Source organism: Heptranchias perlo, chromosome 7, assembly GCF_035084215.1.
Source record: "Heptranchias perlo isolate sHepPer1 chromosome 7, sHepPer1.hap1, whole genome shotgun sequence".
Taxonomy (NCBI): Eukaryota; Metazoa; Chordata; class Chondrichthyes; order Hexanchiformes; family Hexanchidae; genus Heptranchias; species Heptranchias perlo.
Genome location: NC_090331.1, coordinates 86,202,428 through 86,228,766, shown reverse-complemented (window position 1 = coordinate 86,228,766; position 26,339 = coordinate 86,202,428). Strand labels below are relative to the sequence as shown.

Here is a 26,339-nt window from a genome sequence, read left to right as displayed (position 1 = left end):
TCTCAGGCTGAACAAGGTTAGTGTCCTATGAACTGAGCTATCAACAGAGCCAAACAGTCCCACAACCAATGGATCAGATCCATAGCCTTACCACCTTCAGTCGAGAATGGAGGTGGACAACCAGGCAACAGGAGGAAGCTCCACGAACATCCCCATCCTCACCCTCACCCTCATCATGCGAGTGCAAGAGGGAAGGCTGAGGTGTTTAGAAGCATCACCAGCCTAAAGTGCCAAGTGGATGATCCTACTCGGTCTCTTCCAGAGGTCCCCACCATCATAGGTAGCAGTGTCCAACCAATGCATTTGACTCTACGTGACACTATGAGGTGACTAAGTGCACTAGACACAGCAAAGGCTGTACATGTTGTAGTGATGAGAATCTATGCACCAAAGTTTTTCCATTCCCATAACCAAGCTGTTCCAGTGCAGCTATGACATGGGCATCTGCCCGACAAATTGAAAGATTGCCCAGCTTTGTCCTATCCCCCAAAAAAACAGGACAAATCTAACCTGGCCCATCACCACCCCGAAAGGCCTCCATCAGGAAAGTGATGTAAGGAGTCATCAAAATAATGCCTACTCACTGATGCTCAATTCGGGTTCCGCCAGAACCACTCGGCTCCAGACCTCAGCACAGCCTTGATCCAGAAATGGATGCAAGAGCTGAATGCTTATGGAGAGGGTGAGAGTAGCTGCTTTCAACATCAAGGCAGCATTTGGATGAGTGTGATGCCAATGAGCCTTGGAAAAACCTAAGTCAATAGGCGGTCAAAGGGAAAAGCCTCCAATAGCTACAGTCATACCTGACACAAAGGAAGATGGTTGTGTTTACCAGAGGCCAGTCATCACAGCCTCCAGAACATCCAGGTTCCTCAGGGACACATCCTCAGCCCAACCATCTTCAGCTGCTTCATGAAAGACCTTCCCTTTGTCATAAGGTCAGGAATGTGGCTGCTCACTGACGATGCCTATCCCAGCCTGCAATAGGACCTGGATAACATCAAGACTTGGGCTGACAAGTGGCAGGTATCATTTGCACCACATAAGTAGCAGGTAATGATCACTGTGAACAAGAGAAAGCCCAGCCACCTCCCTTTAACCATTAATGGCACAACCATCACCGAGACCCCCACCATCAACATCCGGGGTAGGGGTCACCGTTAACCAGAAACTCAACTGGACAAAGCATAACAATACTGGATACAAGAGGAGGACAGCAGCTGGGTACTCTGGGACAAGTGGCCCATCAAAGCCTCTCCACCATCTACAAGTCAGGAGTGTAATGGAATACTCACCACTCGCCTGGATTGGTGCGGCTTCAACAAGACTCAAGCTCAAGTCCATTCAGGACAGAGCAGTTCACATGGTCATTGCCCCTGCCAACGGACTCAAATATCTACCCCTCCAACTCCACTGCATTGTGCCTGCAGTAATTATGAACTACAGGATGCACTGCAGCAACTCAGCAAGGTTACTTGGGCAGCACTTCCCTCCCTGCAACTTCTGCCCCACCTCAGCTCATCTGCTGCTGAAACTCTCATCCATGCTTTTGTTATTTCCAGATTCGACTATTCCAATGCTGTCCAAGCAGGCCTCCCATCATCCACCCTCCATAAACTTCAGCACATCTAAAATTCTGCTGCCCATATCCTAACTCGCACCCAGTTCTGTTAACCCATCACCCATGTGCTCGCTGACTACATTGGCTCCGGCTCCTTGAGGAACACCTCGATTTTAAAATTCTCATCCTTGTTTTCAAATTCCTCCATGGCCTCGCCCCCTCCCTATCTCTGTAACCTCTTCCAGCCTAGAATCCTCCCAAGGTCTCTGCGCTCCTCCAATTCTGGGCTCTTGTGCATCCCCAATTTTCATTGGTGGCCGTGCCTTCAGCTGTCTAGATCTTAAGCTCTGGAATTCCCTCCCTAATCCTCTCTACCTCTCTCTCCTCCTTTAAGATGCTCCTTAAAACCTACCTCTTTGACCAATCTTTTGGTTACCCATCCTACTATTTCCTTATGTGGCCTGGTGTCAATTTTTGACCGATAATGCTCCTGTGAAGCACCTTAGGACGTTTTACTACGTTGAAGGTGCTATGAAAATGCAAGTTGTTGTCACACCTAGAAGAACAGGAGCTTCAACATTGTGGGGAAACTGTCACCTCCAAGTTCTGCTCCAAGCCACATATCAGACTGACTTGAAGATATATCGCTGTCCCTTTATCCTTGCTTGGTCAATATTTTGGAATTCCCTCCATAACACTGATGACACAAAGACAGGTTGTGTGGTTGATAGTGAGGAGGGAAGCTATAGACTGCAGGAAGATGTCAATGGACTGGTCAGATGGGCAGAAAAGTGGCAAATGGAGTTCAATCCGGAGAAGTGTGAGGAAATGCATTTGGGGAGAGCAAACAAGGCAAGGGAATACACAATAAATGTGAGGATACTGAGAGGTGTAGAGGAAGTGAGGGACCTTGGAGTGCATGTCCACAGATCCCTGAAAGTAGCAGGACAGGTAGATAAGGTGGTTAAGGCGGCATACGGGATACTTTCCTTTATTAGCCGAGGCATAGAATATAAGAGCAGGGATGTTATGCTGGAACTATATAAAACACTAGTTAGGCCACAGCTTGAGTACTGTGTACAGTTCTGGTTACTACATTACAGGAAGGATGTAATTGCACTAGAGAGGGTGCAGAGGAGATTTACGAGGATGTTGCCAGGACTGGAGAATTTTAGCTATGAGGAAAGATTGGATAGGCTGGGGTTGTTTTCTTTGGAACAGAGGAGGCTGAGGGGAGATTTAATTGAGGTGTACAAAATTATGAGGGGCCTAGATAGAGTGGATAGGAAGGACCTATTTCCCTTAGCGGAGGGGTCAATAACCAGGGGGCATAGATTTAAAGTGATTGGTAGAAGGATTAGAGCGGAAATGAGGAAATTTGTTTTCACCCAGAGGGTGGTGGGGGTCTGGAAATCACTGCCTGAGAGGGTGGTAGAGGCAGAAACCCTCAACTCATTTAAAAAATACCTGGATGTGCACCTGAAGAGCCGTGACCTGCAGGGCTATGGAACAAATGCAGGAAAGTGGGATTAGGCCGGGTGGCTCGTTTCTCAGCCGGCGCAGACACGATGGGCCAAATGGCCTCCTTCTGCGCCGTAAATTTTCTATGATTCAATGAACACTATTGTGGGAGCCCCATCACCATAACCGCATAGGATTAAAGAAAAGGCCCAACACCACCACCATCTCAGGGCAACTGAGGGATGGGCAATAAATGCTGGCCACATTCCAAGAACAAATAAATAAAAGCCGCTCGAGGTCCGTGAACCAAGTTTCGGGCAGACCAGGTAGAACTGGATCTTCTAGTCTATAGGAACCAGATTTAACCAAGTAAACATCAGCAGCTGGCTTGTGGACTCTGGACTCTCGTACAAAGGACTGATATCGTCAAGGCCTCTGTAAAGTTGCGACTTACAGACCAGGCTTCACAGCAGATAACACGGCTGGGTATTATTGCTCTTCATCAAGAAGAGTTCACCTACACATTCACTTACTTCGCTTTGGATGATCTACAGTCGTCATAGATAAAGCGGCGGCATAAGTGCAGCTTGCCGCAGTTCTCGCAGTCCCTCTTCGAATAGTTCCTGCACAGTCTGACTGAGGTGATGGCGATCACGAGACTGTTTGGGGTCAGATTGGAGCCCAGAGCTTCAGTTCCTGATAGTTTCACCACAGCGAAGTGCTCGGTGTTGTACAGGACCCGATTTAGCTCTGTCCCAGAGACACTGAAATGGGTGGCAATTTTCTCCTGGATGGCGTTATAATCCAGAGACCCCTGGCCGGCGCAGAGGGTCTTGAGGCTGTATTCTGTGACAGTTAGTTGCGACATTTCTCCTTGTGTTTTAATTTCCTCTTTGCCCTATCAAATCGAGGCTAGTTTAACAAAATGATCTTGTGTGACTCGGAATCCTAGAAACGAAACTGAATCTAGGAGATTTACTGGCTGACTGTTAACTGGCCAAACCCAAAGACTTCCTGAGCTGGAAGGCTTTCACTTTAACCCTTCAGATACTAAATTCCCTTTTATCAATTTCCCCCCTATTTCTTGAAGGTGTTGATTCTTGCTGGGGCACGGTGCAAAAAGTGCCAAGGGCCCTCTGTTACCTTACCCAAAAGGTCATTCGTCATATGCCAGCCGAGACTGAGAGTGTTGGTCAGCTATTTCACTGTGGAGGCATCACAGCCGAGCTCGATCTTGCCCTCATTTACCACAAACGGGCACTTTCCACCAAAGAGTCACTAGATAGTGAGCAGGAGTGGGATCCTTAGCTCGTATTGTCCATCTGTAGCCAAGGGGCACTATGCCTGATTCTAGAATCTTCACCACTGTCTCCTTTTGAGCAACCTCAGAGAACCATGGCTCGAACTTAGCACCGCCCATCTATGCCTTTGTTACCTCTAGACTCGACTATTCCAATGCTCCCACGGCCCACCTGACATCTTCCGCCCTCCGTAAACTTTAGCTCATTCAAAACTCTGCTGCCTGTATCCTAACTCGCACCAAGTCCCATTCACCCATCACTCCTGTGCTTGCTGACCCACATCGGCTCCCAGTCCAGCAATGCCTTAATTTAAAATTCATATCCTTGTGCTCAAGCCCCTCGCTATCTCTGTAACTTCCTCCAGCCCGACATCCCTCCGAGACCTGTGCGAACCTTCAATTCTGGCCTCTTGCGCATCCCCGATTTCCTTTGCCCCATCATTCGCGGCTGTCCCTTCAGCTGCCTAGGCTCTAAGCTCTGGAATTCCCTCCCTGAACCTCTTTCTCCTCCTTTAAGATGCTCCTTAAAACCTACCTCTTTGACCAAGCTTTTGGTCATCTGTCTTGATATCTCCTTATGCGGTTCGGTATCAAATTTTGTCTGATATCGCTTCTCTGAAACACCTTGGGACATTTTACCATATTAAAGGCACGATATTAATGCAAGTTGTTGTTGTCTTGTTCCCTGACTAGAAGGCTTAGTATTACAGAGGACGGTTCATTCACAACTGAGTAGTTAGGGTGTCCACTTAAAATATTACAAAGTAGAATTGTTACACCGCATATTGAAGCACAAAACATTGTCAACCAAGACACAAAGCAAACAGATTGCTGAGCTATACTGCTAAATTACTCAGACCATTGAACTGAAACTGTACCCCGTCCAATTCTTCACATGTGAGCCTTGACAGTGAGTGTTGGAACTGGGGGAGCATCACAGACAATCCCGGTGCAGTCCTCACCTGGCACACACACCTGTCACTAGGTAACAATCAGATGCGGGTCGGTACTCTCGCCAGGCGACAAACTCGAAGACCGGGTTCAGTTCTGGTCACTGAGGAACAAGAGGACCTTCAAACCTAGGGACGGAGCCATAAGGATGATCTGTAGTGTCCAAAGCTGGACTTACAAGAAAGGACTATTGCATTTATATAGCTCCTTTCAAAGCTTAGGACGTCTCAAAGCACTTTAAAACCAATTAAGTACTTTTGAAGTGTAGTCAGTGTTGTAGTGTAGGAAACGTGGAAGCCAATTTGTACACAGCAAGCTCTCACAAACAGCAATGTGATAATGTTGAGTGATGTTGATTGAGGGATAAATATTGGGGAGAACGCCCCTGCTGTTCTTCAAAATAGTGCATGGGATCTTTTGTATCCACCCAAGGGCAGATGGGGCCTTGGTTTAATGTCTCATCCGAAAGACGGCACCTCCGACAGTGCAGCACTCCCTCAGTACTGCACTGGAATGTCAGCTTAGACTTTTGTGCTTAAGTCTCCAGAGTGGGACTTGAACCCACAACCTTCTGACTAGAAGAGTGCTACCACTGAGCCATGGCTGACGTCAAGGAAAGGTTAAAAAATACTTGATACTCTTCAGCCTTGAAAAGAGGCAAATAAGACAGGACTTGATAGAGGAATGTGATAGAAAAGAGTTCCCCTTCAACACTATTTCAAGTTAAATCATGACTAAAAGACAAGGTACAAACTGGTCAAAGGCAAGTTCAGGACCGATGCCAGGGAGCACTTCACACAAAAAGTGACCAATGACCGAAGTGGCCTCTGATTAGTGGGGCATATGGTGGAATGTTTAGCCAAGCTTTGGTGAAAAGGAAAGAATTACCATCTGCAAACCAGATGTGTATCTGCAAAAAGATGTCAATAGATTTGTTCTCAATGAGGTTGTAGATGGCAAGGGCCTTGTTTGCAAGGAAGCAAGTATTATTAAGGGTGATGACCCACTGGCAGGGTTGGAAATGGGCAGTTGAAGAAGACAATCAGAGGGCAATGAGGAAACTAGAGAAGTCAATCCCTGGGTGGGAAGGTTGCCAGAAGCATGGGGTGGGAAGAGGTAACTGGGGTTACAGTTCTGGGGGAGCTGGCAATAGCTGCTGGAGTGGACATGACGAAGGGTATCAAGGGTGGAGCAAAAGAGAGCTAGAGAGACATTATTGGAATGCATGGAAAAGGTAATGAGTTGTGTGTGTGATTGGTGTTATTTTTATCGGCTGTATTCATAATAGATTGTTTCGGCTGTCTGACTGGCATTTGTTGATTGGCATTCTGGCTGCTTAATACACAACTTTATATAACAAAAGGTTTATCCTTTGGTTGTGTTTCGCCTGATCTCAGACTGAACAATGCAGACCAGGGCAGTAAAAGTGTTTTAAAGGGCCAGTCTTCACAAATAACATCCAATTCATTTTCCTACATTCATGTTGGAACATATCACTTCCATGTGAAATTATAGCAACAGAAGGTGCAGGACAATTCTTCCTTCCAAAAACAAAAAAAACACATTTGCCAAATAGTTTTTTCATGAAGATTCCAGCAACTGTTTTTTTTTGGAAAATGACCACTTTGCTGAGGTCAGGGTGATATGCTAACTCTGAGGACAGAGTGAGAAGACCTAGGGCAAGCATTTGGGAGCAGACCTATCTTTCTGCCATGAAGTACAAGCTCACCAAAATATCTTAAATCAGTGCCAATGTCCAGAAAAATGAAAGCTCCGAAGGCCTGTTCTCTTCCAGAACTGTAGGCACGATTGCAATAAAAAAAGTTGAAAGTATTGCGTTTATATAGCACCTTTCACGATCTCCGGACGTCTCAAAGCACTTTACAGCCAATGAAGTACTTTAAGTGTAGTCACTGTTATAATTTATGAACAGATGTGGCTCAGTGGTGTCACTTTCACCTCAGAATCAGTAGGTTGTTGTTTCAAGTCCACAGATTGAGCACAAAAATCCAGGCTGCCGCTCGAGTGCAGTACTGAGGGATTGCTGTAGTGTCAGAGGCGTCTTCTTTCAGGCGAGATGTTAAACCAAGGCCCCATCTTCCCTCTCAGATGGATGTAAAAAAGATCCCACTGCAATATTTCGAAGAAGAGCAAGGGTGTTCTCCCCGGTATCCTGGTCAGTATTTATCCCTCAGCCAACATCACAGATTATCCGGCCATTATCATATTGCTGTTTGTGGGATCTTGTTGCACACAAAGTGGCTACTGCATTTCCTACAGTACAACAGTGACAACACTTCAAAAATACTCCATTGGCTCTAAAGCACTTTGGGACATCCTGAGATGGTAAAAGGCGCGATACAAATGCAAGTCTTTCTTTTCTAGTATACTGGGTAAGGCGAACAGAGGGCAAGCATTTGGGAGTTGTATCTTTCTGCCATGAAGTACAAGCTCACCAAACTATCTTAAAACAGTGCCAATGTCCAGAAAAATGAAAGCTCTAAAGACCTGTTCTTTTCCAGAACTGTAGGTGCCGCTTTTGAAAACACAAAAGGTTGAAAGGAGGGATTTCAGCTCCTGATTCAGTACTATTATTGATAAAAGACCAATGGCCACTGCAATTTGTGGAAATTCAGGGCCAAAACATTTAAATGTCTTCCTGTGTACCAATTCCTGATTTACCCTCTTCTCTTATCCTTTTCAACCTTGGTTTCTCAATAAATATATATATTTTTTTGCATGCAGGAAATAAAAAAGGAAACGGCAAATGCTGGGAATCAGAGAGGGACAGAGAATATTGGAAATAAATAGATCAGTCAGCATTTGAAAAGGGAGAAGACAGGTTAATGTTTTAGGAGTATACGCTTCATCAGAACTCAAAACCAAAAGATAAGCAAGCATTTTACTCGTTATAAAGTGGGGGGGGGGGGGGGGGGGGGGGGTAGAAAAGAGAGGGAGATAAGAGATGGGGGGGGGGGGGGGGGGAGAGATACAGAGACAGAGATATGGGGGGAAAAGAGATAGGCTGATGGGCTGAATGACCAGCAAACTGCTCAGTTGAAAACTATGATGTTAATGTTCAATGAAGCAATGGAAAAACATCAAAAGAATGGGCAAATATTTAAGAGGGCAAAATACCTGGGGAGAGGCCGACACAAAGCCAGGAAAGAGCATGGGGAAAATTGAAGAAATCAAGATAAAGCTGCAAATCCAGGTCTGGAATGAGAATATAAAATGCTGACATAACTGATTGGGTCTGGTAGGCTCAAGCAGAGAAAAAACAAGCCAATACTATGGAGGGGAGGGGGGTGGGGAGAACCCCCTTCCCGGCCCCTCCTTCCCACCATCAACACCAGTAGGAAGACAGGACAGGACCACAGCATCTTGATGTCACAAAATTGAGTAAGAAAAAAGTGACGATTGCTTTAAGAAACGGAGATTTGAAGGCCAATTCCACAGTGGGGCACTCGGGACACTAGCCCTCGGAGCACATGTGGCCCGTGGATTTGGGAAGGTAGGCATTGGTGCTGAACTCCCAATTTCCCTTTCTTCTCCGACAGTCCATGGTGCCACAACTCTTTGCTGCTCTGACTATTGCCACCAGTCCGAAACCACAACACTAACATAGAAAGACAATAGTGAGGCTCCTGCTTCTACCTGATTCTTGTGGGACATAGCAAGATAGGAACAGGAGGCCATTCAGCCCATCAAGCCTGTCCACCGTTCAATTAGATCATGGCTGATCTGTAACTCTACTCGCTTTTGCTCCATATCCCTGGATATCCTTATCTAATAAAAAATCTAGCAATCTCTAGTCTTATAAATTTCAATTGACCCAGCATCCACTGCCTTTGGGGGGTGTGTTCTAGATTTTCACTACCCGTGTGAAAAAGTGCTTCCTGATTTCACTCCTGAATGGCCTAACTCTCATCCAGCCACACCCACTTTTCCATCAAGATCTGCCTTGATCCCTCACTCCATTCAACACCACCTTTTCTGCCACAACTGTTCCAGACCCAACTCCCTCTTCAATGAGCCCATGACCCCACCTCTGTATTTCCACTGGTATTCTAGGTTCACCAGACCGATCCCTGGGATGGCAGGACTGTCATATGAGAAGAGATTGGGACGACTCGGCCTATAGTCACTTGAGTTTAGAAAAATGAGAGGGGATCTCATTGAAACATAATATTCTGACAGGGCTAGACAGACTGGATGCAGTGAGGATGTTTCCCCTGGCTGGGGGGTCCAGAACGAGGGGTCACAGTCTCAGGATACGGGGTAGGACATTTAGGACTGAGATGAGGAGAAATTTCTTCACTCAGAGGGTGGTGAACTTGTGGAATTCTCTACCACAGAAGGCTGTGGAGGCCAAGTCACTGAATATATTTTAGAAGGAGCTAGATAGATTTCTAGACACAAAAGGCATCAAGGGGTATGAGGAGAGTGGGAATATGGTATTGAGATAGAAGATCAGCCATGATCATATTAAAAGGCAGAGCAAGCTTGAAGGGCCGAATGGCCTACTCCTGCTCCAATTTTCTATGTTTCTCCACCACACCAGCTCTCGCTGGGCAGTAATCTCAACTATCTTACACCGCTCCCAGCGCCCAATTCACTCCTTGGGGTTTAACCTCTCTAAATTGTACCCCGTCCCTCTTACCTCATCCACACCCCCGACCCAGTCTGTGGATCATTAATCATCATGCAGTTCCATATTGCCCTCCAGAATATTCACTTACTCAGGAACAAAGTCCTCAACATTCACAAATGTATCACTGATGCTATGTACCTTCTCATGGCAGCTGACAGTACAGCAGATGGACAGTATGTGTTTTGTGATAAGATATATTTCATCACATATCTGGTCATGCACTTTCCTTTATTATAAACAAACAGAACAACTACGAGTAATTGGATTACATCAAGATTTATTATTTTTTATAAAAAGAAGTTGCAATCATGTTACCGGTAATTACTGAACTAAAAAGTATACAGAGGAAATAGTCTGCAAATACATTTTTTGCAAGCAATAGTTAATTTAAGTAAATGTGGAACCAAAAACCTACATTAAAGCATGAAGCAATGGGGAAGGAGGGTCTAGTCAGAAAGAACTGGAATTGGAAAAGAACTTCAGAATAATTCCTTCAAATTTAACATTCTAAGTATTGTGTATGAGGCTGAACTGTAATATACAAATTTTACAAACAGGGTGTGATAGCAGGTTGCTTGTGGTTTATTTAGGTGGGTAACATGACACAGATAGCAGAGGGAGATGAGTAAACAATTAAAGTGTGCCCATTCCAGAGACTTCAGATGTTAGCCTAGAATAGAGAAACAGAAAAACAATTTGATCAATGACAGTTCTAAATAGGAAGGAACATTTAATGAGCTTCAATTAAATTGAATTTACAGTACAGAAACAGGCCATTTGGCCCAACAGGTCTATGCCAGTGTTTATGCTCCACAAGAGCCTCCTCCCTTCCTTACTTCATCTCAGCCTAACATATCCTTCTGTTCCTTTCTCCCTCATGTTGATCAAGCTTCTCTTTAAATGCATTTATGCTATTTGCCTCAACCACTCCACATGGTAAATTCTAAATGAAACAGGCAAGAGAATATTGTGGTTAAAGCCACAACATTCATTTCCTGAAATTCAGCAGGCAATTTACAGCTACAATAATCCTACAGACTGATTTACTGTAAATCTGATAGATTTGGGAATGGTGATAGATCCTGTATCATTTAGTAGCTCCCCTCTTTTGATTAGTGAATATCCACACTTGCAGCTTTCAGAATACATCACTCTCATGTCCTGGTGCAAAATGAATTCAGGCTAATTGCCCCTCAAATACCTGCTCTACATTTATTCTTGTTCTCATCAATCCGGTAGATGACTATGCCTGTGGAATAGAACAAGTTTATTTCTCCACTGTTTTGGGGGACGGCAACCAAGTGAGCTCATGGACAAAAGTAACAATTACCATTTTCAGGTTTAATAAGTTGGCAATGCTGGTGGTTTTGACTGAAGGTTTAACACAAAAGGGGAATGTGCTTTTCAGGTTTCCTAATTCCAATATATTGGTAAGTGTGGTTTATCCAAGTTCGAATTGCTTCAAATGTTTGAATAGTTTATCTTTGAAACAAACATTTGGAAAAGAGCATTTTTCTCAGATTTCCCTTTGTGCTTCAGATATCATGCTTGGCTGATAGTAGAGGAAAGGTAATCCCACACTTTCAAACTTCGAAAGTTGGCTGCTAGGGAGGTGCCTCAGCGGAGCTGTAGGATAATTCTGCTCCCCAACCCCATGAAGAGAAATAGCTAGTCGTCTTATGTTATGCTCCAAGTAAGACAGGCACTGAGGGACATTACCACAACCATGATTTAATGAATCACCAATAACCCGTAAGGTATTGATCTGTTTGGGATCCTTGTTAATTGCAGCCTTCATCAAAATCTGTTACTCACTGTTCAGCTACTTCACTTTCAAGAATTAAAGCAATATTTTAGAACACCAGACTATCTGCTTCATAGTTCTCAGTAATATGATCACAGGGATTGTTCTGTAAAAAACTGCATCAGATGAGAACGAGTATGTTTTTATAACCTTTATATACATTGACCTCCATCCTCCCCTCCCCTAAAAGCTTTAAATGAAAGATTGGCTCAAAACCCCAGTCTCCTTCAGCAGAAAGGATAAGCTGGCCTGGTCTGATTGCTGATCTCTCATTTGGTCAATGATGTGTACACCTACTGCACTTTTCACATTGCTGGACTGCAAGGCCGGCCCACCCAACGAGTAAGGTCTGTGTCCAGATAACGAAAGCAATGATCATACCTTTTAAACTGCATGAATGCAAAAGTGAGATACTTATTGGTTGCAGCTGCTGCTCTGGAATCCACCTCCTAATGCAAATGGGACAGATTCTAGAGACAGGGCAAATAGAACTGTTTCTATCTGAAGTAGTCTATACAACAAAAAGGCAACATACAATGGTGAACTGGAGCTTGGGTGTGAAACAGATTGAAGAACAAAAATGTCTACAGAGTATATTTTTGACCAAGCATTTATATTTTACAGCTCCTTTGAGATTGTAAATATTGATCTGCATTGGACAGCCGCATAGTGGAATGTTTTTGACAGCACATTAAGTCACTAGTAGGGCTGTGCGTTGGGGACAGTTGTATGGATTCAGTGAAGCTTGCACTCAAGGGCATCTGTGAAATTTATCAATGTCTCTTAAAATCAATGTAAACCATCAAGATTCATGGGGTGCTTTAACTGCACAGACTCCATGTGAAGCATACAGCCAGGTATTGGAGTTTTTGGTCAGGCTGCGAAGCCAGTTCTGACATCAGCATCGTGTGGTTGTGAGGTGAAAGGTCATCCTGCACCAGCAAAGTTTTGCTATGAGATTTTAACTTGGTAATAGTATTTAAGGTGTAGCACACAAAATGAGTAATATTAGGATGTCGCACTGTTGTCTTCAGCTTGCTAATTATCCAGCAACAACCAAATAATGCCACTTTAGTTTTTTTCAACCCAATTTTCTCTCAAAGGTGCTGATCCACTGGGAACCAGCAGCTCCTCTATTAGCTTGGCCGAGTGGCCTTTGTTCGTGTGCAATCCTAGACAGTGAGTCGCTGGGCTATTCAACTATGGACAGCATTACAGTTGAACCAATGCGTTTCTCAGGCTACATCCACAAGTGCAGTTTTGAGCAAGGGTCACTGGATGGATCTGGTCTGTGAATAAGCATACAATTTGAATATTGAACTGAGATCTATTGCTACTCTTTCTTTGAAGAGATAGCCATTATTCCCATCTATTTTTAAGGACCAACAAACCAACAGATTATTTTGTGGCTTCAGGAGAACAAGCAGCACTTACATACTATAACGTCTCAAAGCAAGGAACATAATAGTTAACTCAACCTCCTGCTCAAAAACAAAAAAAATGGAGGGGTAACCAAAACACGGTGTTTTTCAAAGCAGGGAGCAAAATGTCAAGGCAGAGGGAACTCGGCAGGAGCATGGTGGCCAGTGAGGGAATGAGGAGAAGGATAAGCCTGTTGGAGGAAGAAGTGTGCACTGCGACGTAATTCAGGAGGAATCATATCATGCAGCATAGGCCATTCGTGACTGTCCCATCTTGGAAAGAGATATCTGCTAAGCCCCACACCCCTGCCCTTTCCCCATTTTTCTTTTTCAAGCATTTTCCCACTTGTTTTAAAAGCGGTTATGGATTCTGCTTCCACGGCTGATTATGGTAAGCCATTCCATGTTCCAACTACCCTCTACATAAAAAGATTTCTTCTAACCTTTCTCTTTATTCTTTTGGTGTTCATCTTAAATTTATGCCCTTTAGTTACTGACTCACCAATCACTGGAAATAGTTTTTTTCCTATTTACCTGATCATAATTTTGAACTCCTCTATCAGATTGCCTCTTAACCTCTTTACTTTTATGAAAGTTTCTCCAGTCTCTTATAACTGAAGTGTTATCCCTGGTATCATCTTAGTGAATCTCTTCTATACCCTAACCATGACCGTGCCATCCTTCCTGAAGTAGGGCACCCAAAATGACAATATTAAGTTCAGCCTAACCAATACTTGTATAGATTTAACATTACCTCCATGTTTGTACTCAATGCCCCAATTTATAAAACTTAGGATCCCATACATTGCTTTTTTAAAAAAAAACAGCTTTTTCAACTTGCCCTTCCCTTCTGTGTATCCAATCCCATAGATCTCTCTGCTCATCTTAAAAGTTTTACCATTTAGGAGACATTCTTCCTCCCAATATGAATCACATCACATTTATCCACATTAAATATCTGATGTCTATTTGCTCAATCTACTAACCTGTTTATATCCTTCTCAAGTCACAGACTACCCTTTTCACAGTGCTCCCTATTTTTGAGTGCACACAAATGTTGACAGTGTCCCCTATATCCAAGTCCAGAGCAATGGTCCCAACAATGACCCCAAGGACACCATATCTCTCCAGTCCAAAAATTATCGATTAACCACTATTCTCTTTTAACTAACTTTCTATCCATCCTGCCACTTGTTTCACTGAAAATGGTTTCTGCTGATTAAATTTATGCTACTTTGTCCATAATAATTGAATTATTTTAGCCTGAAAAAGCTATGGTAGGCATTTGATATTCCAACAACCTGCAGCATTGTAGAAAATTACATTTAATCCATGAACAGGTTACTGCAATTGGAATAATTGTTGGGCCTTGGATTATTCAATTCTGCCACAGTAGATCATCAAAAACAGAAAAGTTTCTAATAGTGGGGAACAGGATCTGCTTCGAGGAAGAGCTATGAATCTTTTGAGGGGAAAAAAATAGTAACAGCGGACAAAAATTACCCTATTACTGCTTTTCATGGTAAGTTCTACCACATTGGCAAGGCTGCTCTTGTTGAATGCCTCCTGCTGGTTAATGCATGGCCTATGATGTTAATCTGTGCAGAATTTGCAGGTTTCAGGTTTCATCTGCTGGCTAATGCCGAATGCCGAACCAAGTGTTTGATTTGTGTGCTAATGAGGTTGGATGGGAGATGCCACCGGTGCAGTTGTAAGTTATACTAAGGCTCTCCAGTGGGAAATAAGCATCAACTCCTCGAATCCTATATTGATGAGCTGTACTGCCTTACTATAGGGAATCTACAGTATCTCCAGGTTAATAAAGCATCTGTATGCTAAGGGTACTTTGTTTTAGCCTACAGGTTGTGAGTCCTCCTGATAAATTCTGCACTGCAACGGTACTGTACATTTGCACCTTAAGTATTTTGTAGTGTAAAACAATACGTGCGAGCAAAGATACCATATCACTTGCCCTTACGGCATCCCTATTGTGGAAGTGATCAGATTAGACAGAATTCAGTATTTCCTACTTTTCACGATATATAAAGTTTTCAATTTTATCTGTCCAAATTAGTGAGTAGACACCATTCCCTGTTCTAACTTTTCTCAATAAAATCAATCTCCGAGTTGTAACACAACTGCTGTTATAGCACCATCAAGGGGGTGCACTGCATGTACCACAAGGGGGTTTAAGTAACATCAGGCAATGCTTGAATTGAGTGAATTCATTAATAACCCATCATCTCTTTTTCTTCCCTGTGGTCCCCAATTGCCTCTCACCTACATGACGTGCATTCCAGTCCTCTATCATGTGAAACCGGGAGAGAAACAAGCAATTTTACTGAGGCACACCAGAGGCAGAGAGGAGTTAGAGTTGGAATATCAGGGAGAAAGAAAAAAAAAATCTGCCAATTGGGGAAGTGTCCTAAATATTCTGTGTATCTACAAACATGAGCTGGATATGCATAACTAATAGCAAGACCTCAATTACAAGGGTTTTACTCACTAATTGAGAGTAATATTTGCCTTTATGATTGTATAACACTTCCCCTAGCATTAATGAAGCTCTAATGAACTGGGTTGATGGCCTCCCCCCCTAACAATGCCAGGCTAAGTTCTCTTACCTTGCATTAATGAGGTACTGTGCAAGGCTTATGTTGGCAGGGGATCCAGTAATAGTGATCTGGCGTTCCGTTGAACCTTCTGCTGCATTAGCTATTTTAATCTGCGCCCCAGACATTTGTCTGATCTCATTGATTTTGCTGCCTTGTCTGCCGATTATACATCCTATTAGCTGAAAAGAAAATATTGGGGAAGAAAATTGGAAAAAAAAATTAAGACAAACAACCAACCAACTGGGAGAGTATGCAATGAAGAATGCAGACTGTTGAAGCTGGACGAACGTGAACAGCTAAATAAAGGCGTTTCAGCCTATTTAAATTTTGTCGCCTATATTCACTAGCGATTTGTCGTCTTCTTGGTAGCCAACCCCACGTCTCTCTACTCCATGCTTTAACTAAGTCCCTGTTCAACGTGCTCAGTGGCCGTTGTTCCTAAAATTAACTTCAAGTATGTAGTAGTTATTCCTAAGTTGCATTTAATTTGCATGCTTTCCTTTAAAATCAAGCTGCTGGAGAAGTGGGTGATGAAAACATCAGGTTGCTTAAGCTGAGAAGGTGAATGATAACTATACACTTAATGAGGGGCTTTGTATGTGAATGATTCCTGTGTTCATGAGGCGGTTTGAGAAGGGAGAATGGTTGAATGACAGGCAGACTCCTTCACAGCTGCAGTGTTTGGGAGCGCTGGCTGAAACAAGGTTGTTTGACAGAGATTACTTGGCTCAGGACAGTGCTTTTTCCAACATGAAGACCACCCTAGTGTGGTGTTGAGTGAATGTGATTAGCTCAGGTAATGGGTCACAACCCTGGATGATTTAAAGCATTTGTTAATCAGTAAATTTAGGCGGAAAGTTATCAGATGTCTTTTTGACCAGAGCTGAACTTGCTGGAAGCAGTAACGGAGCTGTAATTTCCCTGAATACTGTGCTGTTTGATGAAATTCCATAGCAGAAGCAGCCAGTCACAGCTAAACTCCAATACATGAATTACATGTATACATATTACATCAATACATACTATCTGATATGACAACTTGCTCAGAAGCAACTAAACAGATGCAAATTAACCAAACTCCACTGACCAATTTTGATTCTTTAAATGCTCAGTACAATGCTAAGCATTTGAAAAATCAAAACAATACGTCAGTCATTTAAACAGAATAATGTTTACAACTTTAGCAAGATTCTTAATTTACATTTGCTGTACAGATGTGACTTTTGTGTACACAAATGTAAGTACTGGTTAGTGGCAATTCAGAGGTGTTCTATTTTCAAGAGCTTTAATCTAGTTTTTTTTTAAAAAAGTGATTATATTGGATGGGAATAAATTAATTCACGACAAGCTGTAGGGCTACTCATGGAAGTGCAGCTAAAAATGATTTCCATATCATAAATATAGGATAGTCACGAAATCCAATTAGGAATTCAGGAGAAAATTATTTACCCAGAGAGTAGTTAGAATGTGGAATTTGCTACCACATGGAGTAATTGAGGTGAATGGCATAGAAGCATTTAGGGGGAATCTAGATAAGTACATGAGGGAGAAAGGAATAGAAGGATATGCTGATAGGATGAAGAAGTCAGAGGCGGCTCGTGTGGAGCATAAATAACGGCATAGACCAGTTGGATTGAATGGCCTGTTTCTGTGCTGTAAATTCTATGTAATATGTAATTCTATCTATTTTTATGCAGATAGACCACTATATAGAGATTGGACATATATTGTGTTACCTTCGCCATTGGGGAAGCTTGTGCTAGTAATAGGCTTGTAATCAGCAATGTGGCCAAACCAGTGAATAAAATCTCCAGTACGGCTTGCCCTGCTCTCAAATGTCCAATCTTCTCCAGATCAAGAACCTATTTTCACTGTAGATTATACATTTAAAATTGGGGGGGGGGGGGGGGGGAGGAGGAGGAGGAGGAGGAGGAGGAGGAGAAGAGAAGAAAGAGAGGGAAGAGGAAAGGGAACGATGAGACGAGAAACTCACTGCACCTAATCTTTAAAAAAAATTACATGACCTATAATCTAAGAAACAGATCCTTGATTTTCAGGAAAGGCAATTTATTTGGTGTATGAAAATGCCCTATATTTTTGACAAACCTTTAAAATGCAACTGTTAATTAAGTGCTGTGCAAAACACCTACAAAATCAATTTATAATATATCTGGAATTATAGACACTTTGATGTGAAGATGAGTCACACATGCAACCATTTCTCTAATTTATTTAACCTTTATTGCACAAAATTTGTTTTCATCATCAACCAGGCAATGGGGAATTGTGGAATGTATTCTTAATGTAGAGCCTGTTGTCACATATGCAATAAATTCAGTTTTACCTTCCAGATGCTTGGCCAGATTAATCACAGGTGCAGAATAAATTTCCTATTACTTTTAATGCAGAAAATCAGCAACACAAAAATGAAGATTTCATTGTTAACAGCTGATTTGTTGAGAAAATACTTCACAAATGAAAGAACATTTACAAATGAAGTCTTTCATAGTTGGAAAGCAAAATGCTTTCTGCCTTTCTTTGCTAATATTTTGTATTAGCTGAATTAAGGCACAGTATATTATACAATTCCAGGCTTATTGGAGAATATGACATTGTAATATTCTGTGATGGAAAAATAAGATGGGGTTGAAGTGCAAGATTTATTTTGCTTCAGCTGTATTATGCAACTGTTGGAGTAGGTTAATACCAGCCACATTCAAATTAAGTTCTGAAGACAGGGCCTGGTGTTATCTGGACTTGTTACTTACTAGCATGAAGTGTCTGCTGAGTTGAACGCTGTCTTGGGACAACTGTTTTTTAAAAAATAAACTCAGTCTGCTCTGATTTATCACAGCTATGAAGAATGTGCCCAGAGACCTTGCCAATCATTAAAAAGGATTTACAAAGTGCAACTCCTACTGCACATTGTGCAGTGTCATTATCAGTGATTCGGACCACCTTATCATTCCAGTTGAAGATGAAAGTATGCTAGCGGAGGGTGGGGCTGTATTTTATTGGGGAGGGAAAAATAAATGGTTAAAGATATTTAACATAAATTATATTAAATCATTTGATTCCACAGTAATTAACCCAATTCTTAACGTGATTTACTTCAATTTTAATACTTCACATCAGCTGAACGAGGTTTGCTTTAAGGACTCTAAGCAAACAAGTCACGTATATTAACAGAGGTTAGTATTGCAGAAGCAGATTCCATGTCCAAAATGTTTTCAATCATTTCCTAACTACTCAAATCCTTAGATTACAGACTCAAAATTTGTTGGGGAATTGTCAGCATAGTAAGAATATTCAGCATGGATTTCAGAAGCCTTATTGAATTCTTTGAAGTAACAAAGAGTAGACAAGGGTAATGCAGTGGATGTAATATATTTGGATTTTCAAAACAGAGCATGTGGAGTCAGGGGACAGGTAGCAGAATGGATAGCAAGCTGACTACAAAACAAAAAACAGATGGGGTTAAGGGTAGCTACTCAGACTGAGCAAAAGGTGGGAAGTGGTGTTCCACAGGGCTCAGTACTGAGACCACTCTCACTCACAATTTACATTAACAATTTGGATTCGGGTATCAGAAGTACAATTTCAAAATTTGAGGATGACACCAAATTAGGGGGTGTAGTTAATACGAAGAATGTGTCAAAATGCAAGAGGACATTAATAAACTGGCAGAATGGGCGTGTAATTGGCAAATGAATTTCAATATAGATAAATGTGAGGTGGTGCATTTTGGTGGGAAGAATAACGAGGCCACGTGCTGCTTGGATGATAAAAGTCTAAGCGGGATAGAGGGGCAAGGGGAACTAGGGTAAAGATATACAAATAACAAAGCAGCGACACAGGTTAATAACATTAAAAAAGGCAAATCAAGTATTAGGGTTCATTTCTAAAGGGATAGAATTGAAAAACAAAGAAGTTATATTAAACTTGTACAGAACCTTGGTTAGACCACACAGAGTACTGTGAACAGTTCTGGTCTCCCATATTATAAAAAGGACAGAGACATTCGGGAGGGTGCAAAAAAGATTCACAAGGATGATACCAAGGATGAACTGAGAGAATATCCTGATCAGGAAAGGCTGAACAGGCTGGGGCTCTTTTCTCTTGAAAATAGAAGGCTGAGGGATGACCTGATAGGGTAGACGTAGCAAAAATGTTTTGGGGGAGTCCAAAACTAGAAGTCATAAATATAAAATAGTCACTAATAAATCCAATTGGGAATTCAGTAGAAACTTCTCTACCCAAAGAGTGGTAAGAATGTGGAACACTACCACAGGGTTGGGGCAAATAGCATAGATGCATTTAAGGGGAAGTTAGATAAGCACAAGGGAGGAAGGAATAAATGGGTATTCTGGTGGGGTTAGATGCAGTAGGGAGGAGGCTTGTGTAGAGCATAAACAGCGGCATAGACTAGTTGGGCCGAATGGCCTGTTTCTGTGCTGCAGTTTCAATGTAACAATAATGTTGGAATTAAATTCCATTTCAGTGCTCTGCAGCATGCATATTGAAGTATATTGATGATCTGTATAAACAATCTGCAGTAGAAATGTGTATATCAGTTGTCTGCATTTCCACATTTTTAAAAGCAATAGAAACATTACAATTTTAACTGTATTCTTTCATGAAGTATCTGACCAATACCATACAAATGTACAATTGAGACACACTCAGATGCAGGTAGTTACGCAGCTGAGAATCAGTTGACTTAAACTTTGTAGTTGCAATTTAATACAACAGCTGATTCAATATTTTAAGTGGATTAATTGTGTACTATTCTTGATGCTTCACAAATATGATGTTCTCATGCATACCCAGGGCGCCAAGTGGACCCAATGAAATGTTGTGTTTTACAATAAGCAACATAGGATTATTACCTGAGTCGTGAAAGGGTACTACAAGACCATTCATAAACCTTTTCATATTTCCAGGTGACAACTTGTATAAAGAATTATATTTTGCTTTTCAAATTTTATTCCATGCACTCTCTTAGTAAGGGTCAGGATGGATATGCATGTCGTTTTTCGTTTTGCCATTTACTTCATATAAAATATTATCCTCCTGACATGCAGCATGGAATTTTTTTTAAAATTAGTTAGAAATAGATTGAATACTTTTTTTATTGCAAACAAAATTATATATACTGCATTCACTTTTGAGGCCACGAGACATGAAGACTAACGCAGTCTTCAAAATTACCAATTAATGCAGATGATATTTTTATTTAAAATAAGAGTGGCGAGGCGGCGGACCTACGGCGAGCCCCGAGGGGGCGAGCCCCCGTACCAACGGCGAGCCCCGAGGGGGCGAGCGGCCGTACTAACGGCGAGCCCCCGTACCAACGGCGAGCCCCGAGGGGGCGAGCCCTCGTACCAACGGCGAGCCCCCGTACCAACGGCGAGCCCCCGTACCAACGGCGAGCCCCCGTACCAACGGCGAGCCCCGAGGGGGCGAGCCCTCGTACCAACGGCGAGCCCCCGTACCAACGGCGAGCCCCGAGGGGGTTTACAAATCCAGGTTCTGGGAGAGGGAAGCAAGAAGTATTCGTAGTGTGACGTCACCAAAAAGCAGGTAAGTGATTGGTTGGTGAGTATTTTCTCTCAATTTTTCTAAACTTTATTTTGTGGTTACTACGGTCTCTGTGTGTAGCGGGGACGACTGTTAAGCAGGGGCCCTTGAGTATATCACTTAATTCCAGTGTGATTGGTGGGATCCATTTAATTTAAATCAATTAAAGGGTAAGTCATGGCAGGACAGCTCGGCCCCGTGGCATGCTCCTCCTGCTCTATGTGGGAAATCAGGGACACTTTCTGTGTCCCTGACGACATGTGTGCGGGAAGTGTATCCAGCTGCAGCTACTGACAGACCGCATTGCGGCACTGGAGCTGCGGATGGATACATACTGGTGCATTCGCGATGCTGAGAACCACGTGGATAGCACGTTTAGTGAGTTGGTCACACCGCAGGTAAAGGGTGTACAGGCAGGAGGTGAATGGGTGACCAGGCAGAGTAAGAGGTGCAGGCAGGTAGTGCAGGGGTCCCCTGTGGCCATCCCCCTCTCAAACAGATATACCACTGTGGATACTGTTGGGGGGGGGGATGACTTATCAGGGGAAGGCTGCAGCAGCCAACTTCCTGGCACCATGGGTGGATCTGCTGCACAGGCTGGGAGGAAAGAGAGTGGAAGAGCTATAGTGATAGGGGACTCAATTGTAAGGGGAATAGACAGGCGTTTCTGCGGCCGCAACCAAGACTGCAGGATGGTGTGTTGCCTCCCTGGTGCAAGGGTCAAGGACGTCTCGGAGCGGCTACAGAACATTTTGGAGGGGGAGGGCGAACAGCCAGCTGTCGTGGTGCACATAGGCACCAATGATATAGGTAAAAAAGGGGATGAGGCCCTAAAAGCAGAATATAGGGAGTTAGGAGGTAAATTAAAAAATAGGACCTCAAAAGGTAGTAATCTCAGGATTGCTACCAGTGCCACGTGCTAGTCAGAGTAGAAATAGGAGGATATTTCAAATGAATACGTGGCTAGAGGAGTGGTGCAAGGAGGAGGGATTCAAATTCCTGGGGCAATGGAACCGGTTCTGGGGGAGGTGGGACTAGTACAAACCGGACGGTCTGCACATGGGCAGGGCCGGGACCGCTGTCCGAGGGGGAAGTGTTTGCTAGTGCTGTTGGGGAGGGTTTAAACTAAAGTGGCAGGGGGTTGGGAACCTGAGCAGGGAGACAGAGGAAAGCGTGTCAGGAAGGGACAGAAGGTATGGAGTAAAAGGTAAAGTGTTAAAAAAGGAAAAAGCAGGAACTAAGTGTCACAAAGCATATTTGAAAGTTCTTTATCTGAATGCACGTAGCATTCTCAACAAAATGGACGAGTTAACGGCACAAATAACTACGTATGGGTATGATCTTGTGGCCATTACAGAAACATGGCTGCAGGGTGACAACGACTGGGAATTAAATATGCCAGGATATTTAACAATCAGGAAGGACAGGCAGGAAGGAAGGGGAGGTGGGGTGGCTATGTTAATAAAGAAGGAATCACTAATACAGAGAAATGATATTGGGACAAAGGATCAGGATAATGAAACAGTTTGGGTAGAGATAAGGAATAATAAGGGGAAAAAAAACTAGTGGACGTAGTATATAGGCCTCCTAATAGTTGCAACTCTGCTGGAAGAAGTATTAATCAGGAAATAGTCAAGGCATGTAATAAGGGAACAGCTATAATTATAGGGGATTTTAACTATCATATTAACTGGACAAATCAAATTGGGCAGGGCAGCCTTGAGGAAGAGTGTATTAGGGATGGATTTCTTGAGCAGTATGTAACTGATCCTACAATGGGGCAAGCAACCTTGGACCTGGTCCTGTGTAATGAGCCAGGATTAATTAATAATGTCCTAGTTAAGGATCCCCTTGGAATGAGTGACCATAACAGGTTACATTCCATATCCAATTGGAGGGTGAGAAGGTTGGTTCTCAAACAAGCGTACTGAGCTTGAATAAAGGAGACTATGATGGTATGAGAGCGGAATTGATTAAAGTGGACTGGGAAAATAGATTAAAGGGTAAGACGGTACATGAGCAGTGGTGTTCATTCAAGGAGTTATTTTACAACTTTCAAAAAAAATACATTCCACTGAGGAAAAAAGGGTGTAAAAGAAATGACAGCCATCCGTGGCTAAGTATAGAAATTAAGGATAGTATCCGACTAAAAACAAGGACATAAGGTAGCCAAACTTAGTGGGAGGATAGGAGATTGGGAAGTCTTCAAAAGACAGCAAAAAGTAACTAAAGGATTGATTAAGAAAGGGAAGATAGATTATGAAAATAAATTAGCAAAAAATATGAAAACAGATAGCAAGAGTTTCTACAGTTATATAAAAAGAAAAAGGGTGGCTAAGGCAAACGTAGGTCCTTGAGAGGATGAGACCGGGAAATCAATGGTGGGAAACATGGAGATGGCAAAAATGCTGAACAAATATTTTGTTTCAGTCTTTACAGTAGAGGACACTAAGAATATCCCAACACTGGACAAACAGGGGGCTCTATGGAGGGAGGAGCTCAATACGATTAAAATCACTAAGGAATTGGTACTCAGTAAATTAATGGGACTCAAGGCGGATAAATCCCCTGGACCTGATGGCTTCCATCCTAGGGTCTTGAGGGAAGTGGCAGTAGGGATTGTGGATGCTTGGGTAATAATTTTCCAAAATTCTCTGGACTCGGCAAAGGTCCCGGCAGATTGGAAAACTGCTAATGTAACACCCTTATTTAGAAAGGGTAGTAGGCAGAAGGCTGGAAATTATAGACCAGTTAGCCTAACATCTGTGGTGGGTAACATTTTGGAGTCTATTATTAAGGAGACAGTAACGGAACATTTGGATAAACATAATTTAATAGGACAAAGTCAGCATGGCTTTACGAAGGGGAAGTCATGTCTGACAAATTTGCTTGAGTTCTTTGAGGACATAACGTACAGGGTGGATAAAGGGGAACCAGTGGACGTAGTGTATTTAGACTTCCAGAAGGCATTCGACAAGGTGCCACATAAAAGATTATTGCTCAAGATAAAGAATCACTGGATTGGGGGTAATATTCTGGCATGGGTGGAGGATTGGTTATTTAACAGGAAGCAGAGAGTTGGGATAAATGGTTCATTCTCGGACTGGCAACCAGTAGCCAGTGGTGTTCCGCAGGGGTCGGTGCTGGGTCCCCAACTCTTTACAATCAATATTAACGATTTGGAGGAGGGGACCGAGTGTAACATATCGAAGTTTGCAGATGATACAAAGATGGGAGGGAAAGTAGAGAGTGAGGAGGACATAAAAAACCTACAAGGGGATACAGACAGGCTGGGTGAGTGGGCGGAGATTTGGCAGATGCAATACAATATTGGAAAATGTGAGGTTATGCACTTTGGCAGGAAAAATCAGAGAGCAAGTTATTATCTTATCTGGAAAGTACTGCAGTACAAAGGGATCTGGGGGTCCCAGTGCAAGAAAATCAAAAAGTTAGTATGCAGGTGCAGCAGGTGATCAAGAAGGCCAACGGAATGTTGGCTTTTATTGCTAGGGGGATAGAATATAAAAACAGGGAGGTATTGCTGTAGTTATACAAGGTATTGGTGAGACCGCACCTGGAATACTGCATACAGTTTTGGTGTCCGTACTTAAGAAAAGACATACTTGCTCTCGAGGCAGTACAAAGAAGGTTCACTTGGTTAATCCCGGGGATGAGGGGGCAGACATATGAGGAGAGGTTGAGTAGATTGGGACTCTACTCATTGGAGTTCAGAAGCATGAGAGGCGATCTTATTGAAACATATAAGATTGTGAAGGGGCTTGATCGGGTGGATGCGGTAAGGATGTTCCCAAGGATGGGTGAAACTAGAACTAGGGGGCATAATCTTAGAATAAGGGGCTGCTCTTTCAAAACTGAGATGAGAAGAAACTTCTTCACTCAGAGGGTGGTAGGTCTGTGGAATTTGCTGCCCCAGGAAGCTGTGGAAGCTACATCATTAAATAAATTTAAAACAGAAATCGACAGTTTCCTCGAAGTAAAGGAAATTAGGGGTTACGGGGAGCGGGCAGGAAATTGGACATGAAGCTGAGTTCAGATCGGTCAAGGCCCTGTGGGTGGCGGAGCGGGCCCAGGGGCTGAGTAGCCGGGTCCTGCTCCTATTTCTTGTGTTCTTTAGATTTGAGGTTAGGATCAGATCAGCCATGATCTTATTGAATGGCGGAGCAGGCTCGAGGGGCCGATTGGCCTGCTCCTGCTCCTATTTCTTATGTATGTATAAATTTTTAAAAAATCCAATTTAGGCTAAATATAAAACCTAGACTTATTTTAAAATTTTTTTTTACAAAAGTGGCAGAGTGCAGTATAGTGAGCTAATTCCTTCCAGTTATCCCATTAAAATATTTCCATCTCATCTTCCTTTGCATGTACCTCATCTTGCTATGCCTGTCTGAGGAACAGCTGAGCCTGTCTGAGGAACAGCTGATAGAGTATAGCTTCTGAACCATATGAAAAGACCTCTGATTATATGTTCTGAAACTTGGCCATCTTGTCAATCAGAGGGAGATACTGTTGGGAAGCTTCGTGCTTGCCCATGAAAGCAGAAGGTAAAATCAGCAGTAGATCACCTCTGGCCACTCCTGTGCATCTCTTAGAAGCCAGTTTGTGTTGCATTTGCAGAAACCTTGCAGTGGGTCACTTGTCCGTCGTGTTGGTTTGGGAATAATGTATTTTATGGGGACCGAAAGAGGGAGAAACCAAAACAATCTTGGAGGAGTAGTTGACATCAGCACCAAGACAGATACAATGTTGTTATAATCAGAAATTTCAAAATGGTGCCTTTACCCAAAGGAGGTCACTTACATCATTGGGAATGGTGAGTTCATGAGTACTGGCCGGGGGATTGGCATCCAAACCTATGAAAATATGAGGAACAAGTGATTAGCAATGGATTACAAGTGTGCGCTAACAACAATGCAGTCCTCTCACCTTGCACAAACGAATTAGTGCTCAGATTTGATTTATCACTCACAATGA

The 26,339-nt window shown here is 42.9% G+C and overlaps 2 protein-coding genes across 24 annotated transcripts in view; both read right to left on the bottom strand.

The window, feature by feature from the left end:
- LOC137323931 (protein mono-ADP-ribosyltransferase PARP12-like) overlaps nt 1-3,978 on the bottom strand; it is a 41,503-nt gene extending 37,525 nt beyond the window's left edge. Inside the window, exon 1 of the mRNA XM_067988045.1 lies at nt 3,556-3,978. Within this exon, the coding sequence (XP_067844146.1) occupies nt 3,556-3,890 (335 nt within the window). The 5' untranslated portion in view covers nt 3,891-3,978. The remainder of the gene's footprint in view (nt 1-3,555) is intronic.
- A 6,209-nt stretch (nt 3,979-10,187) lies between these two features.
- LOC137323928 (poly(rC)-binding protein 3) overlaps nt 10,188-26,339 on the bottom strand; it is a 167,301-nt gene continuing 151,149 nt past the window's right edge. For 21 of the 23 annotated variants that reach the window (XM_067988022.1, XM_067988021.1, XM_067988023.1 and 18 more), the window contains 3 exons: nt 26,166-26,218; nt 15,777-15,946; nt 10,188-10,597 (listed from right to left, as the gene is read on the bottom strand). In XM_067988022.1, coding sequence (XP_067844123.1) covers nt 10,561-10,597; nt 15,777-15,946; nt 26,166-26,218 — 260 coding nt within the window. In that variant the 3' untranslated portion in view covers nt 10,188-10,560. The remainder of the gene's footprint in view (nt 10,598-15,776; nt 15,947-26,165; nt 26,219-26,339) is intronic. The other 2 variants (XM_067988039.1, XM_067988044.1) reach the window with 1 other exon arrangement.